The sequence below is a fragment of the Zingiber officinale genome, chromosome 2A (assembly GCF_018446385.1).
Source record: "Zingiber officinale cultivar Zhangliang chromosome 2A, Zo_v1.1, whole genome shotgun sequence".
Classification (NCBI taxonomy): Eukaryota; Viridiplantae; Streptophyta; class Magnoliopsida; order Zingiberales; family Zingiberaceae; genus Zingiber; species Zingiber officinale.
The window spans coordinates 95,210,481-95,231,472 of NC_055988.1; the positions used below are offsets into that span (position 1 = coordinate 95,210,481).

Genomic DNA, 20,992 nt, shown 5'->3' on the forward strand with positions numbered 1-20,992 from the left:
TTACATAGATTGCATGTTTCATGCACCATCCCGTTGAACGCCCATATGACTGATTGATTGATTTAACAAAAGGTTTGAGCTTAAAAAAAAAACAAACCCAATCGAAATCTTTTGGAAGATGATAGGCTAACAATTTGAGCACGTACGCAATCAGTGGTGGAATCGAAGGATGTGCATGTTACACAAATATGGTTTCATCGTGAGCATTTACGCAGCATTCAGATGAGATTAAGAAGACGAAGAGAGCCAGGAAAGAATGCATTTCATTCATTCCCGAGGAGGAGCATCCTCTAAATTAACCGTGTCTCAAATCCTCTGCTCTGCTTTGAAAAAAGCTAGAGAGCCTTTGAAAGCCCAAACCGGCATTCCATTCATTCAATGCGCGCATCCCCCGAAGGAAACAAAACGACGACGCCAAAAAGTTAAAGCGGAGAGAGAGAGAGGGGCGCGCGGCGCGGCAGTGGCACAGCACCTGGCGCGGCGCCGGCCGCTCTGCGCTTCGCCATGTTTTCAGAGTTAAACAAACCCACGTCAAACCTTCACGTTCCTACGCTCTGTTTGACCCGCTACGAGACAACCACCGCGCGCCTTTCGCCCTCCCATCCACTATATATACTCGTCCTCGCCGCCGAACATAGGCGTTTGATTGAGTGCGCGCGCCAATGGAGGTGGCGGAGACAGGGAAGGGCAAGACAGGGTCGTCTGCGGCGGCGACGTCTTCTTCCTCGTCCGCTTCGAACTCCCGGTGGAATCCAACCAAGGAGCAGATCTCGCTGCTGGAGGGGCTGTACAAGCAGGGCGTGCGCACACCGAGCGCCGACCAGATTCAGCAGATCACCGGGAAGCTGAGAGAGTACGGCAGCATCGAGGGGAAGAACGTGTTCTACTGGTTCCAGAATCACAAGGCGAGGCAGCGCCAGAAGCAGAAGCAGAAGCAAGAGAGCTTTGCTTACTTCTCCAGGTTTCTCAACCATCACCACCACCACCACCTTCCTCTGCCGCCGCTACGGCAGCCCCCAGTCCCCCCTCCGTTTCCCCCGCCCTCAACTTACACCAATAACAATGGTGAGGACGTCTCGAACCAATTTCTATTCCTCCGTTGCATGCAAAGTTTCCATTTTTATGATTACTTGTTGTTTATTAGCATGGACAGAGGCAATGAATTGTACTATAATTTAATGCTCTGTAGTGCGTTATATTCCAGTGGCTTACACTCCGTACTACGCTCACTCTTCGCACGTCGGCGGTGTCGGTCTCCTCCAGCCGCATTTCCCCGCCGTGTTCCTCCCTGCGTCCGCAGGTCTCCCGAAAGCGTCCTCGTTCCCGGGCTTTGGTTTTGTCGACCACGAGGAAGACGCATTCAGCCGGAACAGCGCGACTCACCGCCGTGAACACCGCGCCGTGCTCGACGTCGACGGCGGCGGCCAGACGCAGGAGACGCTGCAACTCTTCCCGTTGCACCCGACCGGGTTTTCGGAGGAGCGGCTCCAATCCGGAGGCGGCACTCCGACTCCGGCGACGGAGGAGGAGGGCGCAGCACCGCCGGCCGACGAGCCAAACTTTGTTTGGGTTCACGGGAAGTAGGGGAAAGCAATGCTGACGCGCCACGTGGCACGAGAACTCCTGCCTTGTTTTGCTCCGTTCCGTTTTTAATAATTTAAAATTACAGGCGATGAGGCGAAAGGGCGAGTTTTCAGTAAACTACACGAAACAATTGAATCCGACTTTTGTACCCAAATGAGAATTTGGAAATATTCGGCGCTTTTTCCATAATGTTCATGATCAGGGAACTCACATTATGCGTGAATGGAATTCCAGAACCATCCGCATAAAGAATATTGCTCATAATTACTTCTTCTGCCGTACCAGACACCTCACGCAATAAGCAACACTGCTTTTTCAATTTTTTTTTCAAATAAAATAAAATAATTAATTAAAATAAAAAGGAATTAAGACTGATTTTATTTTTGAAAAAACAATTAAATATATTTTCGTGAAATAATGTGATCAGTCACATTATAAATCCCTTCTGCGCCTATAAATTCCTCTGCTTTGCTTCAGGTTGCAGTATCAGAAGCTCCCGCCATGGCTTCCGCCTCCTTTTTCCCGCTGCTCTCGTCTCTGCTGGTCCTGTTGTTCCTCATGGCCCAGCAGTCGTCGGCCCAGTTCCCGCCGATGAACCTGACGGTGGTAAACAACTGCCCGTTCCCGCTGTGGCCGGCCATCCAACCAAACTCCGGCGGCGACGTCCTCGAGGGCGGCGGGTTCTTCCTGCCCTCCCAGTCCTACCGCACCTTCCCCGCGCCGATTTCCACGTGGTCTGGGCGCATCTGGGCACGCACCGGCTGCGGCGGCGACGGCGCCGCCGGGCGCCTGTCCTGCGACACCGGCGACTGCGGCGGCCGCCTGGAGTGTGGCGGCTTCGGCGGCGAGCCCCCCGCTAGCCTCGCTCAAATCACCCTCCACCACGGCGGGGAGCGCGACCTGACGTCCTACGGCGTGAGCCTCGTCGACGGGTTCAACGTGGGGATGACGGTGACGCCGCACGAGGGGGAGGGGCGGTGCCCGGTGGTGGGGTGCCAGGTGGATTTTCTGGCGACGTGCCCGGAGGTGCTGAAGATGAGGGGCCCCGGCGGAGCCGTCGTGGGGTGCAAGAGCGGGTGCGTGGCCTTCGGCACCGACGAGCTCTGCTGCCGGAACAATTACAGCAGCTGGGAGATGTGCCGGCCGAGCATCTACTCGAAGTTCTTCAAGCGCGCGTGCCCGGCCACCTTCACCTACGCCCAAGACAGCCCGTCGCTGACCCACGAGTGCGCCTCGCCGCGCGAGCTCAAGGTCATCTTCTGCCATTGAAGCTCCGGCGGTTGCTCGGAGATGATTAGCGAATTAAGCACTGGACGCCGGCAATTAATTAGCCACTAATGAAGTATTATTAGAATAAGTGACATACTTTATACGCTTTAAGATTCGCGTTAAGTGGAATAGTTTGATTTTGGATATTTCTCAAAAAAGGAATTTTAGTTTTGGATATTACTCAGCAGTTTCACGTTTTGACGGGTTTGTTAGGTGTGCCGATCTGCATGGGCTGTTTGAATTAATATAAGATTATATATATATATATATATATATATATATATATATATATATATATAAGAGTTATTAAAATAATCAAATTAATTTAATTTACTAATATATTTAAATTATTTGAAAAAGGAAATTTTGAATTTTAATACTTGAATGTCTCATTCCTTTGGTCGAATAAAAATTTGAATTTTTTTAACATAAATCATATTATTCTAAAAGAGGTCCCTGTTATATATAGTAAGTTTAATAGGCAAAACAAACTAATAGACCGTATGAAGCCGGTTCGGTTAAGAAGTGAATTACAAAGCACAACCAATTCGAACCGAACCACCTGATTTGATTTCATTATACATATTTTTTTTTCTGATCACCCGTCAACCCCGTCCAGGTAAGTGACATACTAATAGATCGTATTTTTTTTTTCCTCCGTGATGATCTTAAAACGGGTTGATGGAAATGCTGGGTGCGAACGTATTCATCTTTTGTCACAATTATACATATTTTTTTTAACAAAATAATTAAATAACAATTTAAAACACATAATAATAATAATTTTGATCTTATCCGAAAGTCGATGAGATAAAAAGACGAGGATATGGAGATCTCGCTGATCGCTCGTATACTCTGCTCCGCCCTACAAAACAGATGACGTCAGTGTCGAGTCAGGAAAGGGGTCTCGGGGTTGGCCCTCCGACGCTCAAATCAGTCACCGACGATGAAGTAGAAGGCGGAGCAACAAGAATAAACACTATAACACAAATAATATATATCGCGTGCCTCTGTCAATGCTTGGACTCCCTTTATATAGTGTTTCTGTAACGCGCGCACGCTTCCTCAGACAGGCATGCTTCTCAAAATTTCTCCCGAAAAGACTTGTCAGTAAATTGTTTCTGACACAATATCTTAACAAGCCGAATATATCTTTGATGTGACAGTGGAAACTTCCGTCGTACGATCTTCTTGTTGACCATGTCTGGTGTCAGCGACACTAACTCTCAAAAGGATGTCGAGAGATAACACAGTGAGTTCGTTGCTAGGCCGAGCGAATTAGCCGCTCGACCGAAACTTCGCTATGCTTGTGTCGCGTCCGCTCGGCCGAAACTCCGCTGCACCCGTGCCGAGTCCTGTTGTCAGGCCGAGCGGGGTAGCTGCTCGGCCAGGATTCTGTATATTGTCCGACCGGCCAATACGATTATCATCTGTTTGCCCATATGATACCTGAACGTTAACCGCCCTAACTTTGACCTTCATCGTGTAACTAACCCTTGTAGGGTGGGCCCCTTCTTATCGCCGCATCACATGTCTCCCTCTCAAGTCTAGTCAAAAGAGGCTGCAAACCCGACTGACTGGACAAATTGTCAATGACGATTTTCACTTGATCGACTTATGACACTCCTTAACTTCTGATCAAACTGACGTAGCCCGACGGTCGGCTATGTAACCGCTCCTTTGTAACTGAGTGAATGTGCTAGCAAGTTTCTTTGCCGATCAACTTGTTGAAGACTGTTGGTCGGCGATACGTTTACTTCCTTACGGCGATCAGCACAAGCAAGATCCATCCTCGATACCTTCTCTTGCGCTTTCTTGGGTGGGTCAATCTGGGTTTACGTCATCCATATTTCTGGGAGATCGTGCAAATCCCTACTTATTATAGCTGAGCGCGCCTCCATGCCTCTTAATTGCCTTCATTAAATGTCATCTTGTGGCCTAGCGCTATGTGCCCCTCCTACTGCCGCTGCACGCTTGACGTGACAGATGGATATCATCTGATGATGTGACTTTTGGTGCTTTGAATTCAACGATCAGATTTCTGCCTAGGTCTCCGCGACCCTAGATCGGACGACGTCGATCAACCGACCTTGGGGTTTATAAACCCGTGCTCGCTGCCTTCTACTTTTGCATATTTCCGTCTTCGAGCTCTTTGGCAATACTCCACCTTCGTTTCTCGGTGATATCCTTCCTTTCCTGCTCCTCCGGAGACATTCCAGTAAGCTTTCCTTCCCTCCAATCGCATCTTTTTGCTGTCTTCTTTGCTTTTTGTGATGATGAGTTCTTCACAGCCTCCCGTCACCATCCCTGGCCTTGGTACACCTCTACTGAGTCCAGGTTTGACGCTGGCGACGTTGAGAGCCTGACAACCGCCTATGAGTTTCCTTCTGATTACCAAGTTCTTCTTTCTTCTCCTTCCGATCGACCAAATACTCAACCGCCCGGCTATCTTTGTTTCTTTAAGTATCAATTTATCGCCGGTCTGTAGTTTCCCATCCACCCCTTCTTTCATGTCGTATGTAAATATTTTCACATATCTCTTCATCAACTAGTGTCGAACTCCTTTCGGCTATTGTGTGGGGTGATGGTTCTGTTTCGCCTGCACGACATTCCTCTCACTCCCCGACTTTTTCATTATTTTTATTATCTCAAATTGTCCAAGCCGGTGACTTTTCTTTTCCAAGCTCGAGTGGGCTTAGTTTTCTTCGATAAAATATCGCCCTCTAATAAGCATTTGAGGGAGTACTTCTATTTTATGCGCCTTCCCGAGCGGCCAGACTTCCCGATTGACTGGCAGCTTAAAGTGGCGAGTCAGCTTCCACTTAAAAAGTACAAGAGCCGATCGAACTATCTCAATGCAGCTTCAATGCTGGCCGATCAGAAATATGACATCCACAAGTTGCTGCTGGAGGGTGTTTTCTACGTTTTTGGCTTGAGTACAATCCGCACAAGGCTTCCATCCAGCCTAGGTATGCAGTAGCTTCTTCACTTCTTCCTTTGATTCTAACTGATTTCTCTTCTTCTTTTGCAGCTGACATCATGCTGCGTGCGCGTCTGGCCGGAAAGGTTAAGCTTGCAGATGCTGAGATTAATTCGGCGACCGTAGCCGAACTAGAGAGCCACGGTCTGCAGCCGATGGGCTCATAAGAAGACCCGCATGGTGAGAGCGAGGGGGCTCCAGCCTTAGTGAGAGAAGGATAGCCAGTCGGACGCCTAGCGACGGAGCGGTTGGTGCATCAAACCCTTCATCTGAGCAGCTGTCGGTGATTCCGGTTGAGAGGGTGTCGGATTCGACATCATCTGGGGAACCACTGATAAGGCGCAAGAGGCGCCGGGCGGAGACTTCATCGTGATCCGCTTCCTCAGTGGTGCAGACCCCCACCAGAACTAGCCCGTGTCCTTTCGTCGAGCGGGTTGAAACATCGATCCCAGCTCTAGCTCCGGCGACTGCTCCCCCTATGTCGTTTGATCAGACACCATCCTTATCTAGTCTGTCATAGGGAACCATCTGCGGCCACTAGTTGCCTTCAAGCCCCGCCATCAAAGATTCAAAAGTCTGGCGTCCTTTCGACGCCATCGTTTCGATCGTCTGGAAGAGCAACCTCAGCCCAATTAGCCCCGAACCGCCTGCACCACATAACGACGGTTCTCCATCTTCCGACTGAGGAATGCGTGAGTTGGACGACGCTGACTCTCGAGCCCCCGAGCACCAGATAATCATTCAAGGGCCGCTCGCACAGATATAGGCTGACACCCAAACCCGTGTAGCGGTCATGCCTTCGGGGGCGCTCGTGAATAGCCACACCCAGATGTTCACTAGGGTGAGTGTTGTATTTTCTTAATTTATCTCAGATCGATGCTTATATTTTCCTGGTTACTTGCAGTATTGGGTAGAAAGTCTGGTCATGTGCCAACAACTTGTATTTTTAGAGCAGGTGGTTAAGCAACTGAAGGCGCTGAGCGGTCAATCATCTGCTTCTCAGGAGTGGCTGAAGAAGATGAATACTGAGATGGCTCAGCTATGAGCCGATTTGGCTAAGGGCGTCGAGCTGCTGGAGGCGGAGAAAGGAAAAAGCACCGAGTAGGCCACCCAAATGGCTCTGCTTAATAAATAGGCCGACACCTTTGAAGCCAAAATCCATTCGGCCAACACCAAGAAACTCTGGACTATTGAAGATATGGAGATCAAGAATAAAGAGTTTCAGGTGTTGGCTCAAAACTTGAAGGATGTTGAGGCCGTGCTGAAGGCCGAGAAGGATGGACGGTTGGTCAAGCACACTTCAACGAAGACCTAGCTCGACGCTAAGGATGAAGAGTTGGCCCGGTTGAAGGAAGAACTTGAGGCCTCCCGAGTGGCCCCAGAGACATATCAGAGAGTCAAGTCGGGTAGATTCAAACTTATGAAGCAAGCTTACATCCGCTCATATGTTTTTAATGACAAGGTCGCCGACCGGACACTTCGTCTGTTTGACCTGGCGATCGAAGGGACGTTTGGCCAACTCACGGAAGGCGGCTACCTCCCTGCTGCTCTATCGAGTAAGGTCATCAGTCGGGGCAAGCTAACTAAATCGCCGCCCGATGATGTCTTGGATTATCTAGAGTGATATTTGCTCGAGTGATTTTGTATTCACCCTTCTATTTGTAATCCTCATGCAAGCTATTTGTAATCCTCATTTCAAGTATTAATGAATGATCGCCCGTCCAGCGATCTTTTCTTATTCGTTCGGCCCCTTGCTGTCCTTCGACATCTTTTGATTTGACTTGCATTTTAGTTGTTCACGTGTTGTCACGTAAAACCCTGAGCGAGATTGCGAGTTGCTTGCTATGTCTTTGTGACCTTCCGAGCGGTGACGAGAAGTCATAGCAGAATAATCCTGAACGATCATCGTATTTTAAAGACTTGGAGCTTTTGAGTAGCGCATATTCACAGTCGGTCGTTCATCGTTCTTGCATTATAAGATCGACGCTTGACTGCTTATCGAGACAAGGGTTTAAGGTCGTCGCTCGATCGTTGATGAAGACAAGGGTTTAAGGTCGTCACTCGACCGTTGGTGAAGACGAGGGTTTAAGGTCGCCGCTCGACTGTTGACTCAGCTCAAAAGTGGCGTACTTCGCTTTTATTCATATTTGTCCTGCATTCATGAAGCAATATACAAATACATCTATATTCAATTACGCACCTCTCACCCGACCCTGTAGGTTTGGAGAAGATTCGCGCTCTACAGTCGCTCGAGCTGCCTTCCACTCTCATCCTCTAAGTAGTAGGCACCTGAGCGGAGCCTCTGCACAATCTTAAAAGGTCCCACCCATGGGGCTTCGAGCTTGGTGGCGTTGTCGATCGGCTTTACTTTCTTCCACACGAGATCGTCGACCTGGAAAGATCTCGGGATCACCCTCCGATTGTAGTTCTGCTTCATCCGTTGTCGGTATGCCATTAGCCAAATGGCTGCTTTAGCCTTCGTCTCGTCCACCAAGTTCCATATATCTCCATTTGACGTTTCCTTCATCGTAGAACCGCACCCGATTGGATTCCACTCCAATCTCTACAAGGACGACTGCTTCGCCGTCGTATACTAAGGGGAAAGGAGTTACACCAGTCTCCTCCTTTGGGGTCGTACGAAGGGCCCACAACACACTGGAGAGCTCGTCAACCCAGCTGCCTCAGGTGTGGTCGAGCCGAGCTCGTAACGCTATGAGGATTTCCCTATTGGCGACTTCTGCTTGCCCATTGCTCTGAGGTAGGCCACAGAGGTGAAGGCCTACTGGATGTCATAACCCTCGCACCACTTTCTAAGCTCCTGCCTGGCGAATTGTTTCCCATTATCTGACACGAGCTGGCGTGGGATGCTGAACCAGCATATGATGTTCTGCCAAACGAACTTAATGACCATATGCTCGGTTATTCTCGCGAGTGGCTCGGGTTCCACCCACTTCGAGAAGTAGTCCACCGCGACGATCAAGAATCTCCGCTGACCTGTCGCCATGGGGAATGACCTAATGATGTCCATACCCCATTGGTCGAATGAGCAAGACACCGTGGATGTCTTTATCTCTTTAGTCAAACGGTGCGAAATATTTTGATATTTTTGGCAGGACAGGCAAGTACCTACTATCCAAGCGGAGTTCTTTTGGAGAGTGGGCCAAAAATATCAGGCCAGGAGTATCTTCCAGGCCAGCGAGCGACCGCCCGGGTGACCTCCACAAGAGCCCTGATGTACTTCCTTCAAGATGTATTCGGCATCCTCTAGCCCGACGTATTTGAGTAGGGGCCCGGAGAATGCTCTTTTATACAATTGATCTCCGATAAGGGTGAACCATCCGACTCTCTTTCTCAGTAGACATGCTTCCTCTTGATCGGGCAGTGTGACTCCCGATCGGAGGAACTCTATCAGTGTCATTCTCCAGTCACTCGGGATGTCACGCCCCGGAAAAGTCTCTGTCCGAAGAAATTTAGGCAGCACCTCCCCTGTACGGCGGACAATCTGAAACTTTCTACATCCACAATATACATCAGCCACATGCGGCTGGAATATATACACAACCACACAGTTATATATATATCATCAACCCACTCGGCTGGAACAAAACCAACACAACGGAAAATGACAGAAAACAAATACAAACCAAAACACAAAAACTGCTAGCCGGCTAGGCTTACACAACCAACAACCAATACAAAATACCACATAACAACATCAACACTCCAAAAACAAAACCGGAGTACAGAGCTAAACAAACTGATACATAAACAAACAAAACATAAGTGAAATCAAATAAGTCTTCTAATGTGACGTGGGGACCAGCAGACAGGATACTCCAAGCGACACCATAAACAACCGGGTGCCTGAAAAATATAGTGTCCACGGGGGTGAGTTCAACAACTCAGCGAATACCAATAGACATGCCTAGTAAGATATATCTAACAGCAATAAACATGGAATACAGCTTCCTAATCATATATATAGGAAAGATGCAAAACTGGAAGGTAACTGAGGAAGTTGTACTCACCAGGAACTCCTATCCAGAACAAAAGGGTCGTCAAACCGAAAGTGTCCTAAATCCTGTATGCATGTCAAACATATGCATCCAACCAAAATGCAGCAAACACAATCACAAGAAATAAATGCATCAATGCGTATGATGCCAATGATGCGTCCTGGTCACCCCTGACGTCAGCCAGTCATCTCACATATAAATGGTGAGATCGAGTGGGTAGAGCTGTGACAACCGTGCACTCTGTCGTCACTGCTCCTGATGAGTGATCGAGTGGACGGGATGCTGTCGGAGTACACCTATCCTCCTACCCCAAATCATAAATGGGGGAGCGCAATGCTCTCATCTCCCGGTACACGATGACGGGGAGGAATCTCTGCCGGCTATCACGCTGTGTCACACTACCCATGAGCGGACCAACGGAGCCAAACAAAGTCCCTGCTGCAACACACTCTACCTGAATCGACCACTAACCCATGAGTGGTGGTGTGTGCAGATCCATGTAACTAGCGATGTGCTCAACAATAATGGAATCGACTATCGCACAGAATGCAATCATGATGCATGACAATATCCTGATCATCATAAAAAAATCCATATATATATAATATGAGTACCACAATATCAGTAAGTCAAATTCACGGATCTAGGGTATACTGGTCCTCTATGGTATAACAACCTAGATCCTAAACATATCCCCCTCCATAACATATGTACCAACAATATGCACAGATCAAAGAAAAAGATTCTAGGTACACAAATCAGATATGATATACAAATAGAGGTACACAAGCCAGGTATGGTATAAAAACCTAGGTATCAGATAATCTAGATACACATGCCAGAAATAAAAATCCAGAATCTAGTCCTAAAACTCAATAAGCATGATATGTCACTTACTCTAGGAACTAAGGTACTCATCGCAATAATCACGTGGTATAAACATGGATACCTAACAAGCGACAAAACAGAACATGCTATGGGTATCAAACCGTGACATACCAAAGGCAATCATGATTATTGCTTGTAGCTATAAAATACTATGCATATCCAAATGACAATATCATAAAAGATAAGTCAAGAGGTACCCGCCTTTAATTGTAGTCTGTGATAAACAATCCTCACATCAGAACAATCGTCCCGTAACCAGGGTCCTGCATACAAATATTCAATTTAGTTACTCTAACAAGTATCCTTTAGCTAACTGAAGATCAGGACCAAATAAATAAACCTATTTCCTTTCCGATTAAGGAAACCCAAATTGAATCAATCCCAAGTGGTCCCAATTGGTATAACTCAAGAACAATCTCAACTAATACAATTCATTTTATCAACTCAATTCAACCATCATCCATCTGAACCAACCAACCACCAAATAACCATCATGAATCAAACTAAACTTACCCAATAGTGAGTATCCCTTTTATCACCTCGCAGTCAGAGAAGTGGTGATCAGAAAATCCTAGTCGGAGCAACCATGAAGCTACTGTCCTCAATGTAAATCATCCACAATCCGCACCTCAATCACATCTGAAATTCCAACCTAAGATAACTAATTACTCATTAGTCATGTTATCACAGATTAACATCTCAAATAGAATTTGTTACCAATCCATATCAACCTAATACTAACAAGAGATCAACCAAAACACTATACATAGCTTACCTTGAATAAAAATCTCCAATTCAAATCTAAAACCTTCACATTTTACATGCCAGTGAATTTTCAATCCAAGCACCCTCCAAGACCCGGCTAGGGCACGGCTTGGCACAATCAATCAAGCATAAAGCTCGGCACTGGTTTGCGGTCGGAGAAGGTGGCAGCAGCACAGAGGGAAGGGATGTCCGGCGAATCAAATTCAGGGCTCGGCGTTGTGTGGAGAGGCTAGGGCACAACCTCGGTTGCGACGACCGTCGGGTGGAGAAAACGCAGCTGATAAGATGGCTAAGGCTCAGCGAATCAAAGCGGTGGACGGCGCTAGGGCTGAGGAAACCTTGCGTTGCTCCCTGCTCACTGATGGTGATGAAGGCGCAGAAAAAGAAGAAGTAATTCGGGGCAGAGGCTAGGGCTTCGAGGAAGGCAAAGCAGTGCCAGCGCCGCAATGCTCGCTCTCTGTTCCCCTGGCGTCGTCGGCGTCGGGCAGAAGAGAGGAAAAGGAAGGGATCGGCTGCCGGCAATGGATCGTCGACGGTGTGTGGGCGGTGGCGGCTGAGGAGGGCATCGGGGAAGAGATGACGCAGGTTTAGGGCAAAAGACAGCGATTAGGGGAAAATAGAAAAGAAAAAGGAAAAGATAAAAAAATAAATAAATAACTTTTCCTCGCTTAAATGGGGTAGCCTAAACAGGCTTTTCCGAGCCCCATTTTAATCCCCGTAAACTCGTCCATACGAGCTCCGAAAAATTTCCAAAAATTCCGGAAAATTCCCTTATCATTATTCGCCAATTTCCGGTATTTTACACGGGAGGGCTATCCCTTCTGTCCTGTCGATATGCGCCTCTAATGAGACTTGCTCGATCGGATGCTCTATGGCGATTGACGTCAAGGAGCTGACTAATCTTGCCAACTCATCTGCTATTTGGTTCTCCGATCGGGGGATCTTCTGTATGACGACCTCCTTAAAGTTGGCTGTTAGCTTCTTGAAGGCTTCCCTGTAGAGCTTGAGCCTGACATTATTTATCTCGAACACCCTGATAGTTGCTGAGTAGTCAACTGAGAGTCCGAATGGATGAGGACTTTAATGACTCCCACATGTCGGGCCGCCTGTAAGCCGACTATCAATGCTTCATATTCAGCTTCATTATTGGTGGCCCTGTAGTCCAGCCATACGAACAGGTGTATACAATCTTCCTGTGATGAGCTTAACATTATATCAATCCCGCTACCTTGTCAAGTGGAAGAACCATCCACATATATTCTCCAGGTTGCCTTCGGCTCGACATTCTAAACCTCTGTGACGAAATCAACCAAGGCTTGGGCCTTGATTGTCGTTCGGGGTTGGTATTCTATGTCGAATTCGCTTAGTTTGGTCCTCCATTTGATTAGCCTCCTAGATGCCTCGGGGTTGAGAAGGACCCTTCCCAAAGCGCTGTTAGTCAGCACGATGATTGAGTGTGCTAGAAAGTATGGACAAAGCCTCCGAGCGGTGAGTATCAATGCATAAGCCAATTTTTCCAGACCGGTGTAGCGAGACTTTGCATCCTTCAATATATGGCTTAAAAAGTATACAGGCTGTTGTTCCTGGTCGTTCTGCCTTACTAAAGCTTTTGTCGTACGATCTTCTTGTTGACCATGACTGGTGTCAACGACATCAACTCCCAAAATGATGTCGAGAGATAACACAGTGGACCCGTTGCTAGGCCGAGTGGATTAGCCATTCGACCGAAACTTTGTTGTGCCTGTGCCGCGTCCGCTCGGCCGAAACTCCGCTATGCTTGTGTCGAGTCCTGTTGCTGGGCCGAGCGGGGTAGCTGCTCGGTCTGAACTTCGCTACGCCCGTGCCAAGTCCTGTTGGCGGGCAGAGCGGGGTAGCTGCTCGGGCAGGGCCGACCAATACGATTATCATCCGTTTGCCCATATGATACCTGAATATTGACCGCCCTAATTTTGAACTCCATCGTGGCAACTAACTCCTGTAGGGTGGACCCCTCCTTATCACCGCATCAATTTCAATTTAAGATAACTTAATTTTTAAATCATAAAATTTTAAATCCCAAATATATATAATATATTAACAAAAAAGTATTTTACTATAATCCAGACACTTGAATTGAATCTAGACATTTAGATTTAACCTTGGACGCCTGAATTCAATCTAGATGTACAAGTCCGTAGGGTCCGCAGTAGAGTATTTTACTATATATAGAGACACGTTTAAAATTTTTAATTTTAAACACTATAATCTAAAAGGAAAACATGAATCCTAAAAAGAAAATCTTAGAACATTCATATCAGCTATCTTATCTAAAGATTTTATCATAAATTTTGGATAGGGTAGCTAATTTTTTTTTTTTTTTTTTTGCATCTACCCTATTTATTCCATAAATTTAGATTTGATGAATAGTAATTTTCTAAATTTAAGGAATGAAACCTCTATTTTAAAAATAAAATAATATTTTTTAATCTCCCTCCTTCCACTCGTTCCTTTAAATCTCTCTCTTTCCACTCATTTTATAAATATAATAATAAAAAATAGAAAAAAGGGGAAAAATAATAAATAATTAAGGATGATAAAAATTTTAGGATTGTATAGTGAAAAATAATTATTTAAATTTAATAAAGTAATTTATTTATCTTAAATTTTAAATATAGTAATAAGAAAACTGATATGAATGCTCTTATTAGCTTAAATTCATTACAACTCAATTCCTAAATTCTAAAATTTTAAACCTTAAATATATATAATATATCCCGTGTGTATCAAAAAAAAATTTAATTTTAAATACCTTAATCTAAGAGGTAAGTCTAAACTCAGAGTAAAAATTGTATTCACTCAAATTTATTATAATTCATCTCCTAAAGCTTAAAATTTTAAATCTAAAAAAAATAATATATTCTAAAAAATAAATAAAAAATAAATAAAACATTATACTTAAATTTAGACGTCTACATTCAATCAAGAGGGCTGAATTCAACTCCGGGCATCTAGATTGAATTTAGATGCCCGGATTCCGTAGGGTTGAATTCAGATGCCCGGATTCCGTAGGGTCGGGCAGTGAGTCCGCAACAGGGTAGATTCAAATTCAAAGAAGAAAAACTTTTGAGAGTCGTGAGAGAGGTGAAAGGAGGAGGGGTATAATGGAAATACAGTGCATGATTTTAATATTATGAAATTAAGTACAATTCAATTGAGAAATCCTGTAACTGTTCAGTAAAATATCAGATTTTAAATGTTTTATTATAAAATAAATATGAAAATACATTAAAAAATGTTTTTTTTATAGTCACTCACGTACACATTTCCCTACATCTCTCTCAATTTATAAATAATTATACTTTGATTTTATGATCAAATTTAAACCTTTTTTTTTGGCATAAATATCCCATAAACCGTTTCTGGGCTGTGTAATTATCTTAATTTTTTATTTAGTAAGACCAAAATTAACGGATGATTAATCCGTAATTATCACGACTCCATTTCGCGAGAAAAATGACCGGAAATTAACCGGACGTGGAAAATACGCAGAGGATTGACCATCCGATAAGAGAGCCAGCAAAATCAACGGTCAAGATCAGACATCACCCCGCTATTTAATCACCCCGACCCAGTTCGCACGGTGGCATTCCTCCCCACTTGAAGCCAAATCCACACTCCGTTCTCCCAAATCCCTAGTTCGTCCTCCAATTCGCGGAATTCGGATTCTTATAGGGTAGTACTCCTACCATCGAGGTGTTGATCGTGTTGCGTTGATTTTTTTTTTTTTTCTTTATGGTGATTATTTAGGATAGTAATGGGGTAGATCTGTGCGAGTTTGGTGGCGAATCCTTTCGGGATCTATCTTTGCGTGCATTCGACGCGTTTTTTCGAGATCTTGTTTGGTATAGTGTCAGTTGTTTGGATCTATATAAGGTTGTTGATCCAGAGGGATTTTAGGTGGAAGAGTTGTGTGTAAGAAAGAAAGGATTTTGATTGTTAAATTAAGGGAATAGGTAGTTGTTTTTCTATATCGTGAAAATTTAGCATTCAAGTATTTCGAAGTCATCTTTGTTCTGCAATTGTTTTTTTTTTTTGGCTAATTTCTAACGTCCTTTTATCCTGCCTAGCATTGATTGTTGGATCCTCGTATTTTTTTTTTCTTTCACTTTCGTTTGAGATCTCCTTGGATGAGATCTGGAATCATGTGGTGCAGGATCTGAGGCTTTGAGGAATGGCGACAGAAGCAGCTAACGGGAATAATCATGTTGTGGCAAAGCCGCCTCCCACCCCTTCCCCTCTGCGCAATTCGAAATTTTTGCAGGTTTCCTTTTTTTGTCCCTTTAAATTGATTACTGATCGATCTGGATTGCTGTTGCATGGTTATCTGGAAGATTTTTTATTGCTGATTTTTTTGATAACATAAGATTGTTAGATCTTCAAGAAAGTAGTATAACGCAATCTTATTATTTGTTTTTTTTTTTTGCAAGTAATCCTTTTTAGAGAAACATAACAACTATATACTTTCACATTTTTAGACGTTGTTGCTCAGTGCTCACTCTATCTTGTAAGTAAACATTGAAGTTGGCTTTACTTTTTTCTGTGCAGTCCAATATGCGGATCTTGGTAACTGGTGGAGCTGGTTTCATTGGATCCCATTTGGTGGACAAACTGATGGAGAATGAGAAGAATGACGTATGTGCCTACCCTATTTCATACTTTAACTTGGTCTTGTCTTCTCTAATAGCACTAGAAGATCAACGGATATGTGAAAAACTACTATTATATGAAAATAGAATCGTGAAATTTTGTGTTGGTGAAAGTAGTTTCTCATTCAGTGATCCTAATCTGTCACACAAAACTTAATGCTCCTTTCCTGTACCACTTTATGTTTCATTCACTCTTAACCACCAACTTTTGCATGTAAATGAAGCAGCCCAATAAAGAAGTACAATTTTATTTGATATCATTCTGTAAATACAAGATCTCTCACAACTCTGTTTCTTTTTTACTTCATTTGTTTTTCCTCATTTCTTTTCCTATATGTTACTACCAGGTGATTGTTGCAGACAATTATTTCACTGGTTCCAAAGACAATCTTAGAAAATGGATTGGTCATCCAAGATTTGAGCTGATTCGTCATGGTAACTTGTTTCTGTGATCTCTATGCTCCAGTCTATTTAATGCTTTCTAGAGTTTTCATGTCAGATTCTTAGGAATTTATAGGTAATCGTATAATTTACAAGATCGATGTCCTAAGCTTATCTTTGACAACTCAAGTTTTGATTACCTTAAGACAAGAAGTTGTTCGGATGTTATGAAACTTTACCTAGGTTTACTTTTGCTTGTTTTTCTTTCTACCTATATATTTATTTCTTCCTTCACAGATATCACTGAGCCCTTATTGGCGGAGGTCGACCAGATATATCACTTGGCTTGCCCTGCTTCACCAATTTTCTATAAGCACAATCCTGTGAAGGTATACCTCTTTGAAGGTCTACAGGAACAACTTGATTGCACCATCAGTAACATATGCTTATACTTTCAAGTTTGTTATACCAATACTTTGTACTTTTTTATAGAAATATTTTTAGATGACAATAATTTGTTCCTCAAGATTACTTTAACATACTTGGCATTTGGGATGACAGTCTAAACTGATTTTCCTTTAATTGCCTCGCTTGTGCATCCTCTTAAGATGATTATAACAAAACTCTGGCTCCCTATTTTATTTCATGGAGATAACTTGTTTATCTTATAGATATCTGTTTTGTCTTGTCCATTTGTCACATATGCTTCTGTTTTTCTGATTTTTTGATTTTGCTATGTCTGATTTAATAAAATCTAATTGAGATAATGCCACAGACGATTAAGACAAATGTCATTGGCACATTGAACATGTTGGGACTGGCAAAGCGAGTGGGTGCAAGGTATGATTATGACTTCTACTGGAAACTAGTTGAAAACCACAGGAGCAGGGAATATGACTTTTCATACAAGTTTTGATTGTACACTTCAGGATTTTATTGACTTCAACCTCAGAGGTGTATGGGGATCCACTGCAACATCCTCAGACAGAAGAATACTGGGGCAATGTTAATCCCATTGGTATATACTTTCATTTGCAAATACTCATTTGATGTCTAGTTGAATGTTTTCTTCCTTTATTATGTGATAGCATACCTCTTGCACTTTTAGGTGTCCGGAGCTGCTATGATGAAGGGAAGCGAGTGGCGGAGACCTTGATGTTTGATTACCATAGGCAGCATGGCATAGGTGTGTCAAATTATGTAATTTGCTCAATTTCTTACTCGTGCCACTCTTTTGCCGGTAGTTTATAGGAAACAAAGATTTAGGCTAGTACTCATCATCAGTAGTACCTTTTGAATTATTACTCTTTTCAGAGATCCGGATTGCTAGAATCTTTAACACCTATGGACCGCGCATGAACATCGATGATGGTCGTGTTGTCAGTAACTTCATTGCCCAAGCACTACGGTAATATCTCCATATCAAATGAACTGCATGCCCCTTATCTATCTATAATGTCTTGTCATGTGATGTTTCATGCAGGGGTGAGCCTTTGACAGTTCAGGCCCCAGGAACACAGACTCGGAGTTTCTGTTATGTCTCTGATATGGTAAAACCGATAGCCCTCTTTTATTGAGTTTGAAGTATGGCCTTATCTGGTTCTCTAAAGTTTACATTTCTGATATGCGACCTTTAAGGTTGATGGACTAATCCGGCTGATGGAAGGAGAAAACACAGGGCCTATTAACATAGGAAATCCTGGTAATTTCCATGGTTCACTTATAGTTTTATGATCTGATTGTAGTAACATAGTTATTAATTATGGAAGCATACAGCTATTACATCTCTTTCTAAAGTTGTGTGGACTTCTGTGTTAATCTCTCGCTCCTCATCGTATACAAATGAAATTGTGTTACAATCGACTGACAATTTTAATCATAATCTCTGACCTGACTTTGAAATGTGTAGGTGAATTTACAATGATGGAACTCGCTGAGATTGTGAAGGAGGTAAATTTAATTGTGCAATTGATTGAGCTTTTTCTTGTGATCGAAAAACACCCAATAATCAGACACTGAGGAACACAATTCTACTCGTATTTGCAGTTAATTGAGCCATCAGTGACGATTCAACTTGTCGAGAACACACCCGACGATCCTCGTCAAAGGAAGCCCGACATCACAAAAGCAAACCAACTTCTTGGATGGGCTCCCAAGGTTACTCTGCGAGAAGGTTTACCTTTAATGGAAGAAGATTTCAGGAAAAGGCTGGGTGTGCCTAAGAAAGCATGATCATCTATATTATTGTCCAACAATGCCTTGAAATTTGAATGCTATATATATTCAATCATATCGAAGGTGTGTCTTAAAAGAATTCGAAAAGATTTTTTTTTTCCTTAAGAGTCGGTGAGATTTAAGGATATGGCAAAACTTGTTTGAACTCGATTCTTCTTTATTCTAATGCTCATAATATAGAACAATAATCAATTTGATTATGTTGCCTCTTTTGTGTTCATTTTCTACTTGGTTGACTTTTGATGTTCTTACTTTAATGATTCATCTAAATCGTGCAATTTGACTTGGTGTGCCTCTTGTCAAAGTTGACCATGTAACCAAGTGATTCCTTGGATATTTCGTTGATGATTTTATATGTTAGATTCATAATATTGACAATGTTATTGCTCATCATCTTTCAGGTCAACTATCGATCGAACTAAACAAGTCAAACCTATTTGTCACACAATTATTATCTTTCATCATGATTCCCTTCTATATTAAGAGCTTAATCATACTAGGCTAAACATATTCAAATAAAATGCAACTAGCTTTACTTTTATATCAATTTAGGCAAAAATAAGAGGGTGTCTTTCTTTTTGATAATGCAAAAATTAAAGGGTGTCTTTCTTTTTGAAATTATCAAAGGTGATATCTCACTTTTATTTTGTATGAAAAGAGTATTTCATCCTCATATATAATTATCCAACTTCTCTATTATATTATTATTATTATTATTATTATTTCTCACCTATATTCTAAACTAGGAGTGTATTCTAGTAGTCATGAACCTATAACCAAGGTTATAAATTAGTAAATTTTGGGATGTTCAAGTTTATTTGATAAGATAATCTTATGTTCTTAAGTTCTTGGATACTTAGATATAAGGATCAAACATAACAGGATCTAACTCGACTCAGTTGATCATATCAAATCAACCCGGGGTACTTACAACTTCTACTTTGCAAAGTACAGAAATGGTGGATCTATTTTAGAAAAGTTGTTAGAATGTCAAAATTATAGGCCCTTTTTTGGAAATGTATCGATGTCTCTATACAGAGAAAAACTAGCACTAAATAAGATGTCTCCTTGTAAAGGCATAAGTACGCAAGGCGAGACACTTAGAATTCTCTATTCATTTCTACCGTTTATTCCATCTTCTCCCTACCACTTGCCTAACTTGAACGTCGGAGTACCTGCACAGGGGAGCCCTCGCTAGCCCAATTGCTAACATTTTCTTTCCTCTACATTCTTTTTTGATACGCAGGACCACTTGGGGACACATTCCTCTAGCTTAGAGTTTTCTCACAGTCGACATCAAAATCATCTGACCAATATATCATCTTCCTCGATTTCAGACAAGATCTTTATGCATGCAAATAAGGTGTATGTGTGTATTTTTCATAAACATAAAATGATATTTATGTTAATTAAGCATCTAGCTTCATTGTTATCATATGATATTTATGTCTATAGATTTGATTCGATCTGATATGAGGGCACCATCAATGAGGAGGTTGGTGGGGTTAAGGTCTTCTAGGCAAGTCTCTATGTCTCTATTACAGTCAAAAGAGTTAGAATGAAAGTCAAAACGGATCTTGTATAACCACTCCAACACTCAAACAACTTCGGTGATTGAAAAACGAAGGAAATGAAACAGTAGAGTAAGAAAAAAGTGGCTAGAAATGTTTCCACATACCTATGCTCGCAAGTGCAGATTCATTTAAAAGTATTGCAAAGAATTATTGTGCCACCTTTTTGTTGGAACTTATGCATAAAATAATATATAACGTAATCGAAAAAGGATTCCTTTATAGATCCATGCGTATACGGTATATTCATTTTTACTACTCTATCACATAGTCGGATTATCTTTGCTGCATGCAACAATTTTAATTCGGATATAGATCTCAGCAGAATTAAAATATTTACACCTCTATGCACATGAACACGTTTTTCGTTCATCACACGAACTCAGATTTGGAGAAGCACCACTTTTGTGGTGCTAGCCACACAAGGATGTTCGGCCAAGAGCAAGAGGAAGAAGAAGAAGATGAAAAGTCTCTTGTGAAAATTTCACTCAAAAAGCCTTTTATATTCATTCAAGGGATACCAAGGGTTTTCCTGCCTTTTGGTCTACTTTTTCTATTAATGATGAGTTAATCTCCATTAATCTTCTTAATGGGTTGGATTAATATATTAAATTATCT

General features: G+C 42.9%; 3 protein-coding genes across 5 annotated transcripts; all 3 read left to right on the forward strand.

Moving 5' to 3' along the window:
• The first annotated feature begins 517 nt into the window (after positions 1 to 517).
• LOC122043820 (WUSCHEL-related homeobox 5-like) lies at positions 518 to 1,584 on the forward strand. Its single transcript, XM_042604394.1, has 2 exons — positions 518 to 1,065; positions 1,205 to 1,584. The coding sequence occupies exons 1-2, from the start codon at positions 663 to 665 to the stop codon at positions 1,582 to 1,584; spliced, it is 783 nt and encodes a 260-aa protein (XP_042460328.1). The 5' UTR covers positions 518 to 662.
• Positions 1,585 to 2,085: 501 nt separating this feature from the next.
• LOC122039811 (osmotin-like protein) lies at positions 2,086 to 2,887 on the forward strand. Its single transcript, XM_042599250.1, has one exon. It carries the CDS (start codon positions 2,086 to 2,088, stop codon positions 2,851 to 2,853), a length of 768 nt encoding a protein of 255 aa, XP_042455184.1. The 3' UTR covers positions 2,854 to 2,887.
• A 12,206-nt stretch (positions 2,888 to 15,093) lies between these two features.
• LOC122041613 (UDP-glucuronic acid decarboxylase 6-like) lies at positions 15,094 to 19,003 on the forward strand. Of its 3 annotated transcripts, none has more exons than XM_042601363.1 (13): positions 15,094 to 15,214; positions 15,695 to 15,802; positions 16,087 to 16,173; positions 16,535 to 16,622; positions 16,866 to 16,957; positions 17,344 to 17,408; positions 17,498 to 17,586; positions 17,677 to 17,754; positions 17,883 to 17,976; positions 18,052 to 18,118; positions 18,207 to 18,270; positions 18,478 to 18,518; positions 18,615 to 19,003. In XM_042601363.1, exons 2-13 carry the CDS (start codon positions 15,713 to 15,715, stop codon positions 18,798 to 18,800), a joined length of 1,041 nt encoding a protein of 346 aa, XP_042457297.1. In that variant the 5' UTR covers positions 15,094 to 15,214; positions 15,695 to 15,712; the 3' UTR covers positions 18,801 to 19,003. The 3 variants fall into 3 exon arrangements, with proteins under 3 accessions (XP_042457297.1, XP_042457299.1, XP_042457298.1); XM_042601365.1 differs by having other exon boundaries at positions 15,118 to 15,234; XM_042601364.1 differs by lacking the exon at positions 15,094 to 15,214 and adding an exon at positions 15,225 to 15,494.
• Positions 19,004 to 20,992: the final 1,989 nt, after the last annotated feature.

Coding starts and splice junctions, on each gene's coding strand:
- LOC122043820 (XM_042604394.1), top strand. CDS start 663: ATGGAGGTGGCGGAGACAGGGAAGGGCAAGACAGGGTCGTCTGCGGCG. Junction 1,066..1,204: donor AACTTACACCAATAACAATG/GTGAGGACGTCT, acceptor GTTATATTCCAG/TGGCTTACACTCCGTACTAC.
- LOC122039811 (XM_042599250.1), top strand. CDS start 2,086: ATGGCTTCCGCCTCCTTTTTCCCGCTGCTCTCGTCTCTGCTGGTCCTG.
- LOC122041613 (XM_042601363.1), top strand. CDS start 15,713: ATGGCGACAGAAGCAGCTAACGGGAATAATCATGTTGTGGCAAAGCCG. Junction 16,623..16,865: donor ATTTGAGCTGATTCGTCATG/GTAACTTGTTTC, acceptor CTTCCTTCACAG/ATATCACTGAGCCCTTATTG. Junction 18,119..18,206: donor TCTGTTATGTCTCTGATATG/GTAAAACCGATA, acceptor GCGACCTTTAAG/GTTGATGGACTAATCCGGCT.